The sequence below is a fragment of the Aspergillus nidulans genome, chromosome III, assembly GCF_000011425.1.
Source record: "Aspergillus nidulans FGSC A4 chromosome III".
Taxonomy (NCBI): Eukaryota; Fungi; Ascomycota; class Eurotiomycetes; order Eurotiales; family Aspergillaceae; genus Aspergillus; species Aspergillus nidulans.
In genome coordinates this window covers 2,867,548-2,887,516 of record NC_066259.1, presented here as the reverse complement: position 1 = coordinate 2,887,516, position 19,969 = coordinate 2,867,548, and the positions used below count along the sequence as shown (strand labels likewise).

The window sequence follows — 19,969 nt, the reverse complement described above, 5'->3', positions numbered from 1 at the left end:
TGTGGTCAAAGCCTCCATGGAATGGGGGTGGGACTGCCCCAACTTTTGCTCTTTCTCAAAGACTTGATACACAAGCGATATGTTGAGAACCCTGGTCATCATCAAGTGTGGGTAGCCTTACCCAATGCAAGGCCACCACTTGGTTGACAGAGTTGAGATATAGGGAGTCTTCCTTACTTCCAACGTCAGGTTCTAAATATGGCTGTGAGAGAAACATTGCCCGGTAATCAGAGAAATTGACCCCGAGTACACTGCCTCTGAGAGTTCTCTCACTCTATCACCTTCGTATGTCAAATAATACCGTCCAGTTTTAGGAGACTTGCCGCTAGAAGTTGGATGTCAACCTAGGTCTATCGTCGTACAAGGCATCGCAGCGCGAGGACCACCACTATTGTGCTTGAAAGCAGGCAGCCTGGCTTATCCTGCAGCGCGCCGAGAATGTCCCTCTGGTAGAACCCGCTTAACTTCGAGGTCCAATTATCTTCAGGCAGCAATAGTGCATCTGTAACCTGATTTGCGATATATTTCTCCACTTGTTGCTGATTCCCTTGGCTACGTCGAGGAACTCGTATAGTAATTTCCTCAAACTCATCAACTGATAGATGTTGTTGCCGTAAGGACGTCACGGATTGTTTCTCTGGCTATTATTTCGGCGGCAGTATATCGTAATTTGTCTTGGCTGATTGAAAGTGAAAAGCGTGAATAACTGGGCTACCTCGATGTAAATCCATTGCCGATAGACTTGTACAATCATTGCGAATGGGGTACTTAATAGCGTAGTATTACTGACGCAAAAGGCGATTCGAACTTCGGTTTATTTTTCTCGTCTCTTAGGATTCTTATTCTGTGATTGATGTCAATGGTTCAGTCGCTGACAAGTGTGAGAAAAACTGCAAACCTTTCCTAGCCATGACCATTTGTATACTCACAATAGGAACTTGGTGAAAATATAGAGAGACAATGGGGCCGTCAAGTTGTACACCGTCCATAGACATGTTCAACGAAGGATGTTTGAAGATGACGCAACGCAGAGGATGATTGGGGTTCCATCCAGCAGCCCTCTGGAGACGCCTTTGTGGTGTCTAGGTTGGCAGCTTGATGGGTTACCAGAGCCAAGTACAATTTCTGAGAATTAGATATTACCCGGTCTTCTTGAGCCCCAAAGTAATTTGCAAGCTGAGGAATCACTGTAACTGTCAAAGTAGTCAACCGTTTTGAGTGCCAACTTTACCATATCTATAGATTTGACGGGGTATAAGTAGATCTCGATGCTCACAGCATCACATAGTAACAAAACGCTGGGTGCCAGCTCAGAGTTGTCTGAGAGCAAGACAAAGTATAGATGTCAGAGAAGCAGATACTATAAAGTGCGCCAAAGAAGATTATTGTACTCTAGAGTAGATCAGCACTGACGTCCAGTGATTCTGAGCGAGACCTTAGATGGCATCAGAAGGCTGAGTTCTGGTCAATTCAAGATGAATCTGAAAGATAAGACGCGATAATGATCTGCACGATATGGAGTTAACTCATTGAATATGCGGCACCTGCTCGGTTTCGCATTGATGTCTCAGCTTCGGTCTAGCCTGACGTTGTGGGAAATATCAATGCGAGCGCAAAACACCCTTGCTTTGAAACGACCACGCAATATTCTGGTATGTCAATAATGAGATAGAATATCCAAGATCATTAAAAACCAGGTAAAATGCGTTTAGGAACTCCATATCCCACTTTTGTGTACTGTTACTATGCGGTACCGCTGATAAAGCTGATAAACTCGATAAGCTCTGAGTCTGGAGTCTTGGCGCTTCATTTTCTCCCACTTTTGTCAGATCGCCTTCCTCCTTCATTCGATGGCTTCAGTCATTTGATATAAATTTTGATCCCTTATCCTTGGCTATGGCGTGACGCGGTCCTGCACCATACACGGCTTCGAGTCCTTATAAGCGAGCATGGGCGCTGCCAGAACGAGTGCCGGTAAATCCCGTTAAATTCGCCTCCGAGACCGGCCGCGCCACGGTTTATTTTTGCCTCGAAACAGCAGAAAAAGCGTTATATAGCCATTGATCGGGGCAAACGACACAGCGCGATCTAAAGATACAGATCTGCGAACCCGAAATGGACGTCGAACAACAAAGGCTTGGAAATAAAGAAGCGAGTGTTCCAGAAATGGACTCGAACTCCGATATGTGGGCCATTGATGAGAAGGCTGAGAAGAAGCTCATCAGGAAGATGGACCTGTACATTCTCCCTTTTGTGGTCCTCTTGTATCTCTTTAGCTTTCTGGATAGAGGTATGCTCTCCGGCCATGTGCACGCTAACCCGCTAACTTTACATCACGTGCAGTCAACATTGGAAACGCTCGATTATATGGTCTGGAGGAGGATCTGGGCTTGGTTGGTGACCAGTATCAGGTCGCAGTGTCGATTCTATTCGTCACCTACTGTGTGCGTATTGAACCCGTCTTGATCCGATGACCTGCATCTAACCATTAATGGCCGACAGCTTTTTGAGGTACCCTCAAACCTCGTCATAAAAAAGCTTACACCATCACGTTATATTGCGGCCATAGCAATCATCTGGGGCGTTATAGCAACTTTGACGGGTATAACCCAGAATTATGGCGGACTCATCGCCTGTCGGCTGCTGCTTGGAGTTGTCGAAGCTGGTCTTTTTCCTGGCCTGATGACGTACTTGACCCTCTTTTATAGCAAGCACGAAATCGCCTTGCGAACAGGTTACCTTTTCAGTAGCGCAGCGCTTGCTGGCGCATGTGGAGGTCTCCTTGCTTATGCGATTGGTTTCATGGACGGCGTCAGTGGACTTAAGGGCTGGCGATGGATCATGATCATTGAAGGCATCCCCACCGTCATTATCGGCATCGCAACCTGGTTCTTTCTCGCGGATGATCCTGAGACGGCTTACTATCTCAATGCCGAAGAAAGAGCATTAGTTGTCAAGTGCCGCAGTCGGCACTTTGGCCACACCGCATCCGCCCAAAAATTTCACTGGGCAGACGTCAAAGAAGGCGCACTGGACTGGAGGATTTACGCCTTTTGTATAGCGCAATTTGGCGTTGACACTATGCTCTACGGATACAGCACCTTTTTGCCTACCATCATTAAGGGACTAGGGGACTGGTCCGTGCCCGAAGTTCAAGCCCTGACAATACCCTGCTACGCACTAGGCGCCGTCGCATACTTGATCGTTGCATGGTTCAGTGACCGTACCCAACGTCGCGGCCTATTCATCTGCGTCTTCGCGGCGATTTCAGTAGTTGGGTACGGTATACTCATTTCCGACTCCTCGTCTGGAGTGCATTACTTTGGCGCGCTTCTTGTTGCACTGGGTCTTTACGTCGCGGTCGGGCTACCTTTGGCCTGGTTGCCTACGACTCTTCCCCGCTATGCGAAACGTACATTCGCCACCGGCCTGCAACTTACATTTGGCAATGTCAGTGGGGTGATGTCGCCGTTTCTCTACAAAACCGAGGAGGGGCCTCGTTATGTGCGCGGCAACGCCGTGACTTTGGCGTTGGTTGGCTTTGCAGGGATAATCTATGGGATCATGTGGGCTTATTATCTGTGGAAGAACAAGCGTAGAGAACAGGGTTTTGAAGACGAGAAGGCTGCTGGAAAGACGGATGAGGAAATTGAAGAGATGGGCGATATGAGTCCTCGATATCGGTATGCTGTATAGCTAATTTATGACTTGGTCTGAATGAATTTCTCAGAAGAATATGCTCAGAAATTTTTTGAATAGTCACAATATATGTGTATATGCTCTGCAGTGGTATCGTCTGCCGAAATGCCCCATAGCATGCCCGCCAGTTTGTCTTGGCGGCCGAGATCTTGGGCCATTCCACCTCCTGTTTAAGCCATCCTCTCTAGACTTACCGAGCTCTGAATTCTCATTGGCTTCGCCTGGCAAAAAATGTCTGGCCTTTCCTCTTCCGGCTCATTGATTGGATTCTCAATCATTATTGTGTTCGTTAGTATTTCAAACTTCTACCTTGACGGTGCCTTTTCCATAATCAGAGATTATATTACCGCACCCCATAAAGGCCCCAGTACTACATCGCCATATTCCTCTAGCTGGAACACATGGTTTAATCCTTCCCACAGAACCTCCAATTACAATCCATCAGTACCAGAAAGTGATGGTTGGAACTTGTATTACCACCTGGGCGGGTATGGGCCTTGGATCGAGAAACTTGACGGTCCTACACAGGACATCAAACCACCAGCTGGATGCCATGTTGACCAAGTGCATATGGTAGTGTCTACCTCCAATGCATTTCACTAGTATATTTTCTAACCGCAGAATAGATGGCGCGCCATGGGGAAAGATACCCTACAAAGAATGCCGGAAGCCGTGGGTTACGCATTGATTTTACTGGGTTGCGACGTATCCAAATATCTAACTGCTTCTCCAGGCCATCTTGACCTTCTCGAGCGAATTAAGGAAGCAAACGTCACCCTCAATGGCTCGTTATCGTTTCTTAACAATTGGGATTATTTCACCAGTACTCCGGAGGAAGACTTTGATCAATTAACCAGAACTGGTCCTTACTCGGGCATGCTAGGTGCATTTACAACCGGAACGCGCCTCTTAACGCGGTACCATCATCTCCTATCTTCCCAGTCCAACTTCACGTTCTGGGCAAGCGATTGCCAGCGCGTCATTCAAACAGCCCAGTATTTCGCGCTCGGGCTACTTGGCTTGAACTGGGGGGACATTGGGAGAGCCAAGCTCGAAATCATTCCAGAGACATTCGACCGACGAGCGGATACACTGACGCCCGGTGACACGTGCCTGAGATACCTTGAGGACACTGAGAATGGCCACGATAAAGGAATGAACATGCTCGCTCTTTTCCAGCAGTCGTATGCTCCAGCTATAGCGGAACGACTGCTATTCGAGCAGGGGAATTCGGCCCTAAGAGCTCTGACGAATATGGACATTTTCAGCATGCAGGAGATGTGTGGCTTCGAAACCCTCGTACGAGGCTCGAGTCCATGGTGTGATGTATTCAGCCGCGAAGACTGGGAGAACTTCGAATACGCCCGCGATCTCGTGCACTACTATAGAGCTGGCCCGGGAAACCCGTACGCTGGTGCAATGGGATGGCTGTGGCTGAATGCTACAGCAGGCCTTCTACAGGAAGGGCCAAAAGCTGGACCACTGTTTTTTAGCTTGTAAGTTTGATTATACCCTACATCTCTCTGAGGGTTCATAGTTAACGCGTGCTGGCTAGCGTCCACGACGGAGATATCGCCCCTTTCCTGGAAGCACTGGATATCTTGAAGGATCCGAAATATGACCCCGAACTTCCTGCTACGTACAGGGCGGATGACCGCGTCTGGCGTACCTCGTCGGTTTTGCCGATGGGCGGTCGCATTATCCTTGAACGCATTACCTGCTCTTCGATAGACAGCGATCGCAAACCTGACGAGGGCACATTTATCCGCGTCAACATCAACGATAAAATAGTACCTCTACCATACTGCAAAACCGGACCTGGACTGTCTTGTCCTTTGGATGAATTCAATGGGCATGTAGGACGCCGGAACCTGGAGGTTGGCAATTTTGGCGAGGTCTGCGGTCTTGATGGGGATGTTGGGCGAATAACATTTTTGAAGCAACAGAAATCCTATTAGGTGATTCGGTCTCGGCGCATGTGCGAAACTACTTCGTAGATCCTGTAGTAGATTGTTACAAGAATGTGGGACTCTTGCAGGGCCATATACATATACCGCCCGTAAGGTCATGTGACAATATCCAGGCCAACACTGTTTATTGCGACAAAAGTTTTGGGGAGCTCGCTTCCACCTGCATTCTCTGTAACCCACATCTTCATTGACCCGCCGTTTTTTCTTAAAGGCCGCCGAACCTGGAGATTTACCTTCATTATTTCTTTTTCACGACAAACAATATTTGATTCCAGTAGCAGCTGCAGAAGATGGAGTACCACTCCGTCCCTTTGGAGGAACGCGCCAAAGATGACAAGGGCAATACTTTACCATGGGGATATGTTTACAAAGAGTAAGGACTCTATCTTATGCATTCAGCTTGTGGAGGCGACCAGTCCGCGGAAGCCGAGTACATGCTAATCCAACAAACAGCGAAGCTCGCAACCCACGACGGCCGCCCGAAGAGACTGGACCCTTCGGCAAGCGAAGGAACGCCCGCTACGAGCAGTCTCGATCCCGCACTCGCACTGGCACGCCGGCAAAGAAAGAGAACCAAAACGTAGCTGAATTCAGCCGGCTCTTCGCGCAACAGCAGGAGCAAGAAAAGTCACGGAATGCACTGCCGAAATCCGCCTCGTCAGCGAACCTCGACAATGCTAGGAAACAGACAGAGAAGGTAGCCACTGAATGCATTCTATACGGATACCGGAATAAGGACAGTGAGTGGAAGGTGATTGATAAGTACGAGCGGGTCTCGCGCGGCATGATCTGTGAAGACTACCCAAGGATCGACCCCAAAACCAACGTCGGCTACTCTCAGCTCCTCAGCGGTGGTGATGTGGTGATCCGCGCAAATCTCTCTGCGGACGCAAACCGCAAATCCAAACGATACGCGGGTGGTTTTCACTGGATCAAGGTTACCTTTGACTCGACGGAGGCCGCAGACCGCGCGGTCTTTTACTCGCCGCAGGAAATCGACGGGCACTTGGTCTTCTGTGAGATTTATCATGGCCAAGGACCAGCAGAAGACGTCCCGATTCCGGTGGGCTCGACACAAGCGAACCGCTTCATGTCAAGCAACAAGCGCACACTGAGCACATCGCATTCGACGGCTTTCCTTCAGAACAAGGACAAGGGTCGTCCCTCTCGCGCAACAACTCTCCCGCGCTCCTTCGCCGTCAACAATCTCGCCAGCATTGCCGACGAAGAGGACTTCTCCTTCTCCCAAGACACCACGAGCACCGCCAGCTCCGCAACAGCCACAGGCATTGAACAGTCTCTCCCATCCACAGCTTCCACCAGCACAGCGACTGCTACCCTTCATCAGCGCCACACACCCCAGGAAGCCACGGCCGCACCAGTCTCCGAATTCATGACACACGTGCCTACAGTGCGCCGCACGAAACTGCGGCCTATCTCCGAAGCACTCCCGCCCGCGCCGACAGTCACGGAGCGCGTCCTTCGCTCAATCCCGATACTGAGCTGGTTCACTGGCGACATTGTTGGTGATGGGCCACAGCTCCGCGAGGACGGGACATTCGATTACGATAAATCGAATGTTTACTGGAGGTTTTGGTACATGATTGACATGGTTCTGGGGACTGATATCTGTGGGTTGAGGGAGGAGTCGTAGCAACTGCCGGCTGCCTACCCCTCAGAAAGTTTATACCCTATGCTTGTATGATAGAAACATACTATTTATGCGGAGTGTTGCCTACAGTGCTGATTTAACTGGTTTCTTTTTTGTACTGGGTGTGTTAGCATTCATGGGCGTTAGTATATCATCATGGGAACTTATGGGGATTAATTACGAGATTAGTTTAGGAGTCCGCAATTTATGCATACAACTTACCTAACATTGCTAAGGAATCTAAGTCTCCACCTTGGTATTAGTCCTTACTTTGGTAGCAACTCTCACCCAGATACGGGAATAGCACGCCCGACTATCTCGAGGAAGACAATAGCCAAGCAGAGAAAGCCCCTCTTTAACGCCCTTTTTCGTTCGGAAACCCAACCCGCTGAGGGCAACGTAACCACGAAAGTCATCATGAATTGATTCGATATTTTATTGGATTTTGCCTTGCCAGCCTATTACCTCATTGCAAAAATATCATCATTGACGCTCACTCATGCCCCAGTTCAAATGAGACCGAGATGGGAATCGTAATGGGATTGGAAGGATCGGATGTGAGATAGATTTAGTCAACAGATTTCTCAAAGTTCTCGCCCTCCACCAGATCGGGGATATCATCCTCGTCGTCGTCCTTCTTCTCACCGGCCTGGTTCTTCTGCATATTCTGGTAAGACTCGGCGAGCTTGCGGAGAGAGGCTAGGCTGTCGGGGCCAAGCTGGTTGAGGATACCGGGGACGAGCTCGGTGAGTTCCTTCTCTTCGCCGTTGCCGTAGAGGGCGAAGGTGTTGGAGGGGACGGAAGCGTGGACTTTAATTTCGCAACCAACAGTTAGTGCGCGTTCTTCTGTTTGATTTGGCTCCAGGCGCCTTATGCAAATGGAGTCTTAAGAGGTGGATATGGAGGGGTAGATACCCTTAGGAGCGGCAAAGTGGATGACGTTCCCGTCCTCCTTGAACATGTTGACCTCCTCGATGGCCTGAATGGGCTGGACGTTCATCTTCTTGAGGGTAGCCTGGAGCTTCTTGTCGTCGGCGCCGGAGGTCTTGTGGACCTTCTTGACCTTGCGGCGGGGAGTACCCTTTCCACTATTCGATGTCAGTATGCTTGTTCCTCTAATTGAGTTCCGGACGTCCGGGGCGCTTTGAGTATCGGCGACGGATATGGAGATAGAGGGAAAACCAGGATAACATACCCTGTAGAAGCAAGTTAGCGGACGTTTTCTCAGAGAATTTAGCAATTTATCAAGTCCGTTCGCTGAAAACAATGCGGTGCGGTGCAGTTCGATTCAACCTCATTCAACCCCAGCAGATACCAATCCAAACCAAGACGATCCAGTGCTGATTCTCCAATACCGCGAGTTCCAGCCAAATCCATCACATGCCAAACATCGCTTAAATCAATCGATCCAAAATATGATTTTCCCGCTCCTCGCACCGAGAAAGAATCGCAACCGCACCGCACATTCGGACTCCAGCAGAAGAGAAGAAAAAAAATCACATACCGATCCGCACGCTCGCCTGCATTCTAGCCAACTTTGCCTGATCCATCTTGACGGTAGATTCGGAGTCCGGAGAAATCTAACAAGAGTCGAAGCGTCAATAACAGTGCCAGGAATCTCGAATGGACGGAGGTTGTGTGCTGTGGGTGTGGGATTCGGGAAAGGTGCCAAGACTCGGAATTTCACGACGTCAGACGATGTCCATTCCACGATCAGAGGTCGTGTCCAGATTTTGTGGTGCTATCTGAAAGGCAATCGATCGCTCGTTGAATTAAGAACGGGCATATTGACCTACCTGAGAGGGAGGGGTGATGAATGAGTGGTGAGGTGAGGATGGATGCGTTGAGGTGCAGTCTGAATGTTCGGATGGAAGTTTGTGTGGGGAGAAGCAGAGGGAAAGATGGCGAAAGCGGGCCGTGAGCTCGCTAGGTAAGGTACAGGAACAGCGTCGTAAGACGGAGGAGTCAACTACGCAACGTTTCTGGCTACAGGATACATTCTACAAGATAGCTGCCTCTTCTAAGACGATTCTTCGCGTTGAGCGCATCTCTACCGTAGCTGTTTGGTGATTGTGTGGATTGTACCCCGAGAGGAGGCTCCTCGGCTAAACCCTAACCATTCAGGCAGCAATTGGAGGGTGTAAGAACCTCAGCAGAACAAGGTCAATGCTGGGTCCTGACTCCTGAAAGAACAAATACAAAGAGATATGATGGGGTGGTCGTCATCATATAATCCCTCCAAGGTCAAATTCGGAAACAATGTTTCTTCTCGACCGTGGTGACCTTTGATGGCGAGCGTAAGGCATTCAGGCACCGAGGCCGCCATGTCTGTTAACGTTAGATTGGCCACTACCTAAACGAGTAATCAACTAGTATACTGAATTCTGAACTATAGCATCTGATGTTCTTTTCCAACATGATGACTGGCGAGATGATCAATTACTTTGCGTTGATTTGTCATGAATGAGCCTTGAATCCAGGCAATGTTCTTATACAGAAGCGAAATCCCGTGCTACATGCGGTCGTACGCCGTATTCCCCCACCCCGCTCCGTATCAAGATATGTCATCATCGGATCCTAAACAACAACCGCAACAAAGATAAACACTGCCTCTCCTTTCAAGAGAAGACTCGACATAGCTTTTTTTTTTTCACCGCTGCGTCCAGATTCAGTCGCTTACTGTGTTGTCGAAATGCGGTTCCTCTGTCTACATGGTGCCAGCACAAGCGGGGAAGTACGTCTATTTACCCATCCATCCAGCTCTGGGCATTTAACGCAATCTACATCATGTCAGGTAACCTTATCAAGCCGAATACTAATGGCCTTATCAGATCTTCGAGATTCAAGCTGGTACACCACACTAAAAACCAAATCCCTGAAATCCGCGTCTCGTACTAATCGATATCCAACAGGCGGTCTCGTCCAAGCCCTCGAATCCCAAGGTCACGAATTCCACTTCATAAACGGCCGTCTCAACTCTGACTGCGAACCTGGTACTTATCATCTCAGAAATTTCCTTTATAGGTGAATCTCGATATTAACGCTTTCCAGAACTGAAAGGCATTGTCCCTCCCCCCTTCTACAGTCACTACCCGAGGGACGTATGCCCAGGCACAGACCTTGCCGCCGCAATCCAGTACACCTTGCGTACAATGGAGCGGGAGGGTCCCTTTGACGCGGTGATGGGGTTTTCGCAGGGCGCAGCGCTTGCGTACTCACTGCTTGATCATCATGTTCACACGAAAGGTCCGGACGCGCCGCCACTGTTTAAGGCCGCAGTGTTTATATGTGCGGGGATACCGTATGAGTTGGATGGGAAGGGGCCTGTTAGCCTACCAGAGGGTGAGTATAGGGTTAGGATTCCGACGGCGCATTTTGTGGGCAGGCAAGATCCGTTATATGAGCAGGGGTTGAAACTGTTCGGGCTTTGCGAGCCGGGGAAGGCGGAAGTTTATGATCATGGAGGGAAGCACATGATTCCATTTGATGCGGGGAATAATGATAGGATGGTGGAGATCATAAAGAGGGCTATAGAGAGGGCCGGGAAGGAATAATTATGATCCACATGTTTGTGAAATATTTATGGCCTAATCAAATTCGTGCTTAGACAGAGCTCTATCTCGTCTGTAGATCAGAACCACTATAAATAGAAGTATTGCGCCCAGAGTGGCGCTGTGGGAGAGCGGCTTCCAGCGTCCAGAGGGAGGATCAAGTCATAAGCTACCCCCGTTCTCGGCCGGAATCACTCTGTCAAGGAACTTCTCCAAGTCCTCAATCTCCACCGGGTCGGCGGAGTGTGAGAGATACCTTTCATCGTTAGCATCAAAGTATATACCCAGGGGACCGGGACTCACTTGTATGAGTTAAAGGTGACATCTTCCAGTCCCAATTCCTTAGCCATCTCGGCCGAGCGCTTGCCAAACTCATGCGGCACAATATCATCTTCTGTGCCGTGCGCAAGGAAGAATGGCGTCTTCTTGTTCGGGAAGTTTTCCGGGATATAGTTCTTGATACGGTCACTGAGGAGCATGTAGCATGAAAGGCCAAAGACACCACCAAGCTTCTCCTGTCCAGTTATACCTGAGAACAGGGACATGGCGCCTCCCTGCGAGAACCCTCCGAGGACGATTCGTGACGGCTTGATGCCTTGGTCCATTTGCTCTTTAATCAGGGAGTTGAAGTAATCGCGAGACTTAAGGATGCCGGCTTCATCTTGGTTCTTGACGGCTTCTTGGAAATCGAGCTGTATTGCTATTCTATCAGCTGCTGTTTGCCATAGAGGGGAATGAGAAGGGAAGGACTCACATCACGACCGAGTTTGGTGATGTCGTACCAACCAGGCATTGACATTCCGAAGTTCTATCCGAAAAATTTCAGGTCAGCAGCGTCTCAACCTCAAGCCTAGGTCTTTGAGCCGTGAAAAAAGCTTGCGTCAAACGTACCACTGTAATCGGAATCATGGGCGCATTTGGGAAGATGAAGGTCACTTCTTCAAACAAGCCTCGTCGGCGCCAGTTGTGGGCGAGAGAGACCCTGTTCGACCGTCTCATTAGAACTCGATTCATGATTTCAAGCGCCATTCGTGAAGGCTCTGGCATACCATCCTGCACCGCTATTAAAAACAATCAATCAGCCACTCGTTTACCATTTTGGGACGGAACCAACCTGTCGCCCAAGCCATGGGCCATTATCACCGTGGCGGTGTGTTTTTTTAGCGCGGGGACAATGAAAGGCGCACGGGACATTTTGGCACGATTGTTTTAATTCTAGGTATTCTAAAGGGAGAATGAGGTGGATGAAGGGCTGAAAGTTGGTTAGAACAGGTGAACACCCCATATTCTGCCGTCGGCCGAGGCTCGGATCACTCACCGCCTACATAATTTGTTTACTCTGGGAAGGGGTAACACACTCAATCACCCCGAAAGATGGTGTAGTTCCTTCTCGAGCGTATCAAGCACAACCTGCACTGTATCTTCCTCCACCACGCCGGGTTGCCACGAGATTCCTAGCGCCAAACATCCATCTGCACCAGTGACAAGGGAGAACTCCATAGCAGCACCAATGACACTTGCGCTCTGTGTGAAGATGACCCCACCCATCTGCGGGATAGAAGTATCCTCACAATCCTCCGTCTTTATAACACCAAGACTTGACAACTCAAACGTCACCGGTCTTGGTTTGCCAATCTTTGATTCGCACAGATCCTTGCGGTAGTCTTTGACATATTTGAAGAGCCCAACAGTCGTATTTTTGCTCTCCAAAGCAAGTTCTTTTGTGATTGTTCGCCGCGCCCGCTGTGCTTCGTCCCATGGAAAGGTATCTTGGGTTACTGTCTCGCGCGCGAATGTTTCAGGCATTTCCTGCACGTAGACGCCCATTGATTCATCTGTGATTGTGTCCGGAAGCCACGGGCGCTGGGTGATCGGTATGCTACCCACGACACGTGTGTACTTTCCAGGTATATGAGGAAATATCGAGCGCGCGATTGCTGTCTCGACGGTGCAGGTGACTGTCGTGCTGTGCTCGCGGCAAACTTTAACAAGTGCCAGGGTCTGAGCGGCTGATAGGACAAGAAATCGTACTTGAGTGCTCAGCGGTAGCTGAAATGGTCCTCCAGACCAGAGACTTGAGTCCTGTTTGGAGTAAACCCATGTCTTGAACGCGATCTTGAAAAGGAAGGGGATCGATATGGGAAGCGGATGCAGGTCTTCAAGTGGTGGTAAGAGAGGTGTCTTTGGCGGGATAACCACCTGCTTAGCTTCCCCTGGCTTCAATGACGCCGATTCCCGCAGAGCCCGAAGGAACGTGCGATGAAACGCCTTACCAGAAGTACGTCGCCGAGGCCATGGTGATACACGAATACCGCAGTAAAGCGTCTTTCCGATTCGCCATCAGTCAGTACTATGAGCCGCCAGTAGGGCAACGGCGCCGCGAACCCGGTATCGTGCTGCGTCTGAAGCAAAGTTTGTAATTCGCTGTCATGCTTGTCCAGCGTCAGACCCTTGACTCTCTTCTGGAAAGAAATCGGCTGAGCTAGATCGATCTCAGGAAGTCGCGCAAAGTAAGGCTTGTCTGTGTCTTCTCCTATTGGGATTGCGGAGAGGATCGGATGTTGATTGATCAAGGTTTCAATAGCCTTGTATATGTATTCCTTAAGCGAGAGAGTAAAGGTCTCTGGAATGGTGTAATTTGCTGTGATGGCAACGTTCATGTAGAAGCGTAGAGGGTGTCTTGTGGTGGAGTACTTCTCCGAGAGGCCCAGATAATGGTCAGTAGCGTGCTGCAGTCTACATCGGCAACTCACTTACCGACTGAACGCAGCCGCTCGAAGGCGACTGTAGTAGAGCCCATTGTTATGATTCTTTGGAAAATTGTAACCAGACAAGCTTTTGGTGGGAGAGAAGGATTAAGAACAATACTCTGTACAGCACCGTTACAATTGTGCAGGTACCTAGCACGTGACATGACAACACGGCTCATGGGCCAATCAGAGATATGTTTCATATATACGAGACTCCAGTTGATGAAACATAATGGACGACAATAGTGTCGAAACGAGTAGACAGATTCAATGATGCGTTGTTTCTGTTGCAAGAAGGCTGTGCTTAGAGGAACTGGTGCTCAGGAAGTATAGTCCTATGTTTTGGGAGTTTTTGGTAAGGAGTTGGTCTGGTAACGTGCCGCGATTAACCTGGAGTTAGGGCTGTCTGGTATCGTGCCTGTTATGCAGCTGGGCTGCTTTAGACTACTGACACTTTTTATTCCCAAAAATTCGTGGGATTAGCATTCGCTTTTCTCTCTAGGAGGCTTAGGATATAGAGCCCGTCCCTGACCTGAGTTATGAAGACCCCAAGCGCCTCATGCTAAAGACGCGCTATGCGGCTACTCGCGCTAAACAGAAGGGGACCCCGAAGGGTATGACGTAATCATAATCTGACTCACTACCCAACAACCGTCGGTGGTGCTCCCGACGCCCGACGGGATTTGGAAAGGTATCACCAGCCATCGAGCTTAGCCTACCGAGCCTAGCCTCAATTAAGCTCAGAATCTTCGTTGATAACACCAGAGACTCTGCATCAACCACATACCAGTCAAAATGGTTTTCCGCTTCGTAAGTCAGCCTGTCTTCTCTCTCGGCCAGCCGGTCCAATTCAAACGAAACAGTGGTCTAACATTACGCAGCCTAAATCCCTCGACCCGATAACCCTCTTTCACTCCCCCAGTTCCCCGGCCAGCAACACGGCATACAAGATCCTAAAGTCTGCATCCGCCGCCGCCTCTGCCGCAGATACACCCGTCGGGCGCGGCGAATTCCAGCTCGAAGTCACTACCGCCCCGCCAACAACCGACCAGCTGCGCAATATCCTCGAGTACGTTACGGGAGATCCAAGCGGGGCCGGCAAAGAAGGGGGGGCGCGGTATCCGGTCAGCGAGATTATACAGGGCGCGAAGAACGCAGAGGAAGCGGTTAAGCGGTTTAAGGAAGATAGCGGGCGGTTTATGAGGCCTGTCACGGTTGATTGGACGAATGGGCAAGCAGTTGTTGGGGATGATGAGAGTCAGATTCTGAAGATGGTAAGACAGGCGGAGGGGAATTGAGACTAGGGGCAACATGACCTGTCTGAATTAGTTGGAATAAGGGTAGGGTGTATTTGTATTGGAATTGAGAAATGACTGATAATATTCTCCGCTCAACTTTCTTATTCATTCTATCTTTCTCTCCTTACACTAAGTACGGGATCACTTCGGGCTGCTTCAAGTGTAGGGCTCGGTAGCCTGTTTATTGTTTATGAAAATGGCCCCTGCTACGCTTTGTCGAAACGATCTCAAACTTAATCAAGAGACTAATGGCATCCAGTTAGGGATCGCCGACTATCATTCGCGTAATCGCTCACACGAGTACTTCAATTGGAAAACCATATTATGACTGGCACTAGTATCCCACCTGCAACACCCAGCAAGGTACATCAACGATTCTAAGCCCTTTACTGGCCACTTCAATGCTTTGGTAAACAGCAGGCAACCAAGATGGAGCCAAAAGTTCTACGGTAAGCAAAAGGCGGCAACTGCATGGCTAGACAAGATGGCAAGATAGTCAAGCGATTGACAGCTTTACGTTCAGGTTAACTACTAGGTATCTTTGTATCGTACAACTCAACTCGTCAACTCCGTTCGGATCATGCCAGCCATACATTAGGAAGTTTAATCAGATAACGGCCATTCAAGACCAGCTTGTCCGGACCACAACAACGAAAGAGGAGACAGTAAGGTCATGAGCCCTAGAAGATAGTACCAAAGTCCTCGGTTGGTATCGGCTTGCGGGGAGAGAGACGCCCAGTTCCGTCGATGTTCGGCTTGCGATGTCTGCAGCTGGTTAGACTCGTCATTCACAAGGAGGAAGCAAGGCACGAACCTAAACGTAAACCCAACGAAGAGCCCCTTTGCCATCTTTTCATCACGCTCAGCCATCTCTTCCAGAGCCCGTTGCTTATCGTGAACTTCCTTGTACTTGGCCATGTCAGCCTCGTTTTCGAAATCGTCAAAGTACCCTGCATCAGTCTCCGAGTCCAGTTGAGGTACGAAAGGTGGGCGCTGCTCGCGCAGTCGACTGAAATCCACTTCGCTGAAGTACTCATGTGCGTGAATTTCACTGATGTTCTTGAAACGGTGCTCCCTGGATGCCACCAGTGTGGTGATGAAGTTCCATGTTCGTTTTGAAAGGAAATAGTTAGGATCCTCATAAACAGGCCGGCGGAGCACCTTTTGCCAGTTCTTCAAGTTCTGCCAGGTTTCGTCCACTGTTGATCCGGCAAATGGTGGGTAACCTGCTAATGCCTCGAAGAGCATACATCCCAAACTCCAATAATCCACCGTAAAGTCGTATTCCTCACCCTTGAGCACCTCCGGAGCCATGTAGTCGGGGGAGCCGACAATAGACTTTGCATAGTCAACCTGACGCTCCCGCAAGCTGCGGTATCCCTGGCGGCGCTCGGCCATCGTGCGCTGCTCCATCGGACGGCCAAATGGAACAGGGGTGTTGCCCACCTCCTCCAGCTTCACGCGCATTGATTCAATTTTGCGAGGATTGAGCATACCCGCCGCCAGACCGAAGTCGGTCAGTTTCACATGGCCAGTTGAGTCAATAAGGAAGTTTTCCGGTTTCAAATCACGATGGATATAGCCCAGAGCATGCAAGGCATCGATGCAGCAAAACATCTCGGCAATATAGAAGCGAGCGTGCCGGTTGTGCAGCACGCCCGTGTTGTTGAGCAGGGTGCGGAAATCGCCTCCTGGCACGAACTCCATTGCAAAATAAATCTGTGTTTCATCCTGGAATGCATAAAGAAGCTTCACTAGCCATTCGCTCTTCGCTGCTGTCAAGATGTCGCGCTCGGTAAGGATATGCCGAATCTCATCCAGTTTAAATAGAAGTTTTTTGCTCATGACCTTCAAAGCGCATACTTCTTTGGTGTCCTTCTTTGATGCCAAGTACACCTGTCCGTACCCACCCTGACCAACCTGAGTCAAAATCTGGAAATCGCCCTGCCTAAGTCTGGTACGACGCTTGCGGAGGTGGGCCCGTTCCCGACCCAAATATTTGGATAAAGCAGGCTCATACTCTTCGATCGGTGTCGCGGGAGGCTCAGGATTTGCGGCGCAAAACTGGGAATAGCGGGTTTGCCGGTTGTGAACGTAGCTCAACAGGTCGAAATAATAGTCCAGGAAATCTGTAGCTGTTAGTTGGTCCCTACAGAAAAAGCATTTCGCAAAGGCTTACATAGCTGGGTCACGTTGACCAGGCGCTTTACGCGTGGGTTCTGCAGTTTTTCCAATTCCTCCGGAGTCAGCCCCCGCATCGGCACCTGACGTCTCTGCACGCTCTCCAGATCTCGGGTGTGGTATTGCTCTTGACGAGAAATGGCCGCGGCAGCTGGATTACGACCCAGATCCTTGGTTAGGGGAGCCGATTGCGGTAAAGTGTTCTCATTCTTGGGTCGCCGACTGGGACTGGCCGGACGAATAACACTCTCATTGAAGGTTTCGCCGCTCTGATTGGGTAGGGTAAACATTGGATGGTTGAAATTGTTGTGCGCATTCTTGGTTGGCGATGAAGGCTGCAGTTTCAGAGCGTTATCGAAAACACTAGGGAGGTCCAGGGCACCAGGAGGCATACGGCTCTTGCTTGGGCTGCCTAGCGGGGTTGAGATTGGGCTGGTAAAGCCATCGTCGCGGGGCGTTGAGGGGCGATCGAACGCCTCATTGCCGGAGCGAGTGTGTAAAGGCGGGGGAAAATGGGGAAGACGAAAGTTGGAATGGTCTTTAGAATCGAGATTCAGAGTCATGATGGCATAAAGCTTCTGAACCCCGTGGTGGTGAATATCTCGAAGAACAGCGTGGCGAGCGCGCGCTTCGTCGCCGACAATCAGTGGGACACAATCCACGCGTCAGCGAAGCAGCGAGAGGGGTCGAACGCTGGCTCTTAGAAAAAAAAAAAAAAGTGAGTGGCACGAGGTCGGAGGATAGGAGAATAAATGTGAGCGAATCGATGAAGAGCGCGAAAAAGAAAGTATTGTAGAAAATTATTGTAGAAATTCGTTTGGACAGAAAAAGCAATGTGAGGTGTGACAGTGCGAGGGTGTCAGCAGTTGTGGGACATAGGCGGGAACAGAATGTCTTTGTTGACAGAAGAAAGACAGCTCTCGCAGAGAATTTGACGAGTTCTTGAAGGAGGAACAGTGCTGAAGTTAAACAGACTGAGTGAGACAGCTGGATATTACTAGGTAATATAGCGACGCGAGGGATGGAGGGCAAACTGAAATGAAGACGATGAGGGGAAAGCACGACCAAGGAAGAAGAAGAGGAAGAATGACGCTGCAGCTGAAGAGAGGCTAGAGAGCCCACTTCAGGCCCAGATTCATATCCACTTGAAGCCCGATCGCCTTCAGCCAGCCAGCCAGCCTCTTCTGAGTTCATTTCCGTTGAAGGTTCCTGGACCGTTTCCCTAGCAACTCCCTAGCTCCATACAAGATCGGGGGACCTCGAGGCTACTGCGAGTCATTCCCACCAACCATCAGCCAGTTCCTCGCAGGATTCCATAATCTATCAGCGATGCACTGCAATCGAACGAGATAGTCTCGATGATGACAGCCGATCGATCCATTGAATCAGCCACAACTATGGAGACAGGGGTTACTACTCTGCAAAGCACACAAAAGCACACAGAAAAGTTTACTGGTTACGGCGCGGCCATCTGGGTGCGCGGATCCATCTGGTTCAGCGGCCCGTCTCTCGAGATCTCCATGTTGATTTGGATTGTTGTTATCTTCCAAGATACACACGCGGACCCAGCCACCGCAAACCATGGATCGGGGCACAGATCACTGGGAGCCCGCACAAGGAACCTTGGAACTGTGATGTCATGACCTCGGTGATCCCCGATCCAGCCCTCGTTCCGCATTTCATCGTTGGTCGTGCCGGAGTCTTCTTCTCCCTCATCACTCACTTGACCTTCAAGCCGCCCCCTTGGCCCGCTGTCCCGTCTTTTATGCGCAAGCACGTGTCAGCAAGTACTGGATGTCGAGCTCGGGAAACATCACTCACGTAGAATGCGAGCCCGTACGACGGCGTAGTGAAGGTAATCTTTGAGCCCTTGGGGAAGTGGAGCACATCGCCCGCCCCAGCGGTCACCGTTTGGCCCGTCTCGTCGGAGATCTCAAACTCGCCCTCGAGAATGATCTTCATTTCGTCGTAGGTGTACTCGTAGATTAGAGGTGTGCCCTTCTCGAGACGGTAGAAGCCGGCGGAGATGGGCTTTTCGGGGTTGTAGGAGTCGCTTGGAGCTGTCAGCACGGGTCAACACACCTTGGACAAAGCGCACTTACCTTGAGTCAATGTCGCCCAGGAATGCATTCTCGTTTGCGATCAATGGAGGCTTGAAGGTGGATTGCGCCTTGGCGTGGTAAACCATAGCAGTCGGCATTCTGGCGGTTTGATCTTCACAACGGGATAAGGACAACGAGACGGAAAGAGAGTCCGATCAACTACTTACCTCCATCTGAAGGTCCAATCCTGGTTTTATATCCCCCTTCATTCTGCCGCAACCCAGTCTCGGCCCAGTCTCGGCCCAGCAGTCACATCCTGCTACGGCAGAACGATCGCTTCGCATCCACCTTCTGGAGTAGGACACCCCCATCTCTTCGAGAGAATCATTTCTGGGGCCGGATCAGGTTCGCAAAAATCACGGAGCGATACCTCTCCAACTACCATAATGTAGAGCGCGAAGGTTAGTCGAGTGTGGGGCAGTTTGTCTGCAGCAGTTGCTGCTATGAAGAGGGCTGGCACACATCGATACCTGCCTAAGTTAGCTTCATTCTCGGATCCAGAAACCTAGTGTAGTTCAAAGTAAATCCTGGACCATATAAGCGATAGAGCTGTGGGAAAGACCAGATGAGGGGATGAGTTTGATAAGAGGTTGGTGGCAGATGGAGAGACTGATAGAGAGGGGTCGTGCTGGATCCTTTTACCCTTCTGGGCTACAGTTTCCCACCCATTCCCCCTCGCAGGATGACAATGAGGGGAAGTCTGCTTCTTCCCCCTTCTGATCAAGCTCTGGTATTGAGACTGCTTTCCCTTGCCTTGATTAACCTCG

At 50.1% G+C, this 19,969-nt stretch overlaps 9 protein-coding genes and 1 pseudogene across 10 annotated transcripts, besides 1 other annotated feature; 5 read left to right on the top strand and 5 right to left on the bottom strand.

The window, feature by feature from the left end:
• Positions 1 to 19,969: part of a sequence feature (contig 1.161 621..266267(-1)) that runs on past both edges of the window.
• Positions 2,116 to 3,696, top strand: ANIA_11116 (putative MFS transporter; the record flags this gene model as incomplete). The annotated part of the gene is made up of 3 exons (XM_050611819.1): positions 2,116 to 2,290; positions 2,344 to 2,444; positions 2,503 to 3,696. The coding sequence occupies 3 exons, from the start codon at positions 2,116 to 2,118 to the stop codon at positions 3,694 to 3,696; spliced, it is 1,470 nt and encodes a 489-aa protein (XP_050467801.1).
• On the top strand, positions 3,931 to 5,657 carry ANIA_11111 (histidine phosphatase family protein; the record flags this gene model as incomplete). Its single annotated transcript, XM_676922.2, has 4 exons — positions 3,931 to 4,272; positions 4,326 to 4,371; positions 4,433 to 5,195; positions 5,255 to 5,657. 4 exons carry the CDS (start codon positions 3,931 to 3,933, stop codon positions 5,655 to 5,657), a joined length of 1,554 nt encoding a protein of 517 aa, XP_682014.2.
• On the top strand, positions 5,839 to 7,323 carry ANIA_11115 (uncharacterized protein; the record flags this gene model as incomplete). Its single annotated transcript, XM_050611818.1, has 2 exons — positions 5,839 to 6,042; positions 6,123 to 7,323. Exons 1-2 carry the CDS (start codon positions 5,960 to 5,962, stop codon positions 7,321 to 7,323), a joined length of 1,284 nt encoding a protein of 427 aa, XP_050467800.1. The 5' UTR covers positions 5,839 to 5,959.
• On the bottom strand, positions 7,889 to 9,186 carry ANIA_08746 (annotated as a pseudogene). The gene has a single exon. A coding segment is annotated over exon 1 (1,298 nt).
• Positions 9,925 to 10,874, top strand: ANIA_11117 (uncharacterized protein; the record flags this gene model as incomplete). Its single annotated transcript, XM_050611817.1, has 4 exons — positions 9,925 to 10,054; positions 10,152 to 10,170; positions 10,233 to 10,313; positions 10,372 to 10,874. The coding sequence occupies exons 1-4, from the start codon at positions 10,013 to 10,015 to the stop codon at positions 10,872 to 10,874; spliced, it is 645 nt and encodes a 214-aa protein (XP_050467799.1). The 5' UTR covers positions 9,925 to 10,012.
• Positions 10,579 to 12,065, bottom strand: ANIA_08748 (palmitoyl-(protein) hydrolase; the record flags this gene model as incomplete). Its single annotated transcript, XM_676925.2, has 6 exons — positions 10,579 to 11,127; positions 11,175 to 11,563; positions 11,626 to 11,679; positions 11,763 to 11,853; positions 11,921 to 11,932; positions 11,986 to 12,065. The coding sequence occupies 6 exons, from the start codon at positions 12,063 to 12,065 to the stop codon at positions 11,034 to 11,036; spliced, it is 720 nt and encodes a 239-aa protein (XP_682017.1). The 3' UTR covers positions 10,579 to 11,033.
• On the bottom strand, positions 12,234 to 13,671 carry ANIA_08749 (uncharacterized protein; the record flags this gene model as incomplete). The annotated part of the gene is made up of 3 exons (XM_676926.1): positions 12,234 to 12,953; positions 13,145 to 13,550; positions 13,625 to 13,671. 3 exons carry the CDS (start codon positions 13,669 to 13,671, stop codon positions 12,234 to 12,236), a joined length of 1,173 nt encoding a protein of 390 aa, XP_682018.1.
• On the top strand, positions 14,353 to 14,949 carry ANIA_08750 (uncharacterized protein). The gene is made up of 2 exons (XM_676927.2): positions 14,353 to 14,431; positions 14,503 to 14,949. The coding sequence occupies exons 1-2, from the start codon at positions 14,417 to 14,419 to the stop codon at positions 14,917 to 14,919; spliced, it is 432 nt and encodes a 143-aa protein (XP_682019.1). The 5' UTR covers positions 14,353 to 14,416; the 3' UTR covers positions 14,920 to 14,949.
• ANIA_08751 (serine/threonine-protein kinase sidB) lies at positions 15,421 to 17,663 on the bottom strand (the record flags this gene model as incomplete). Its single annotated transcript, XM_050611816.1, has 3 exons — positions 15,421 to 15,684; positions 15,734 to 17,048; positions 17,099 to 17,663. 3 exons carry the CDS (start codon positions 17,661 to 17,663, stop codon positions 15,600 to 15,602), a joined length of 1,965 nt encoding a protein of 654 aa, XP_050467798.1. The 3' UTR covers positions 15,421 to 15,599.
• Positions 18,624 to 19,300, bottom strand: ANIA_08752 (cupin domain-containing protein; the record flags this gene model as incomplete). The annotated part of the gene is made up of 3 exons (XM_676929.2): positions 18,624 to 18,860; positions 18,922 to 19,153; positions 19,203 to 19,300. The coding sequence occupies 3 exons, from the start codon at positions 19,298 to 19,300 to the stop codon at positions 18,831 to 18,833; spliced, it is 360 nt and encodes a 119-aa protein (XP_682021.1). The 3' UTR covers positions 18,624 to 18,830.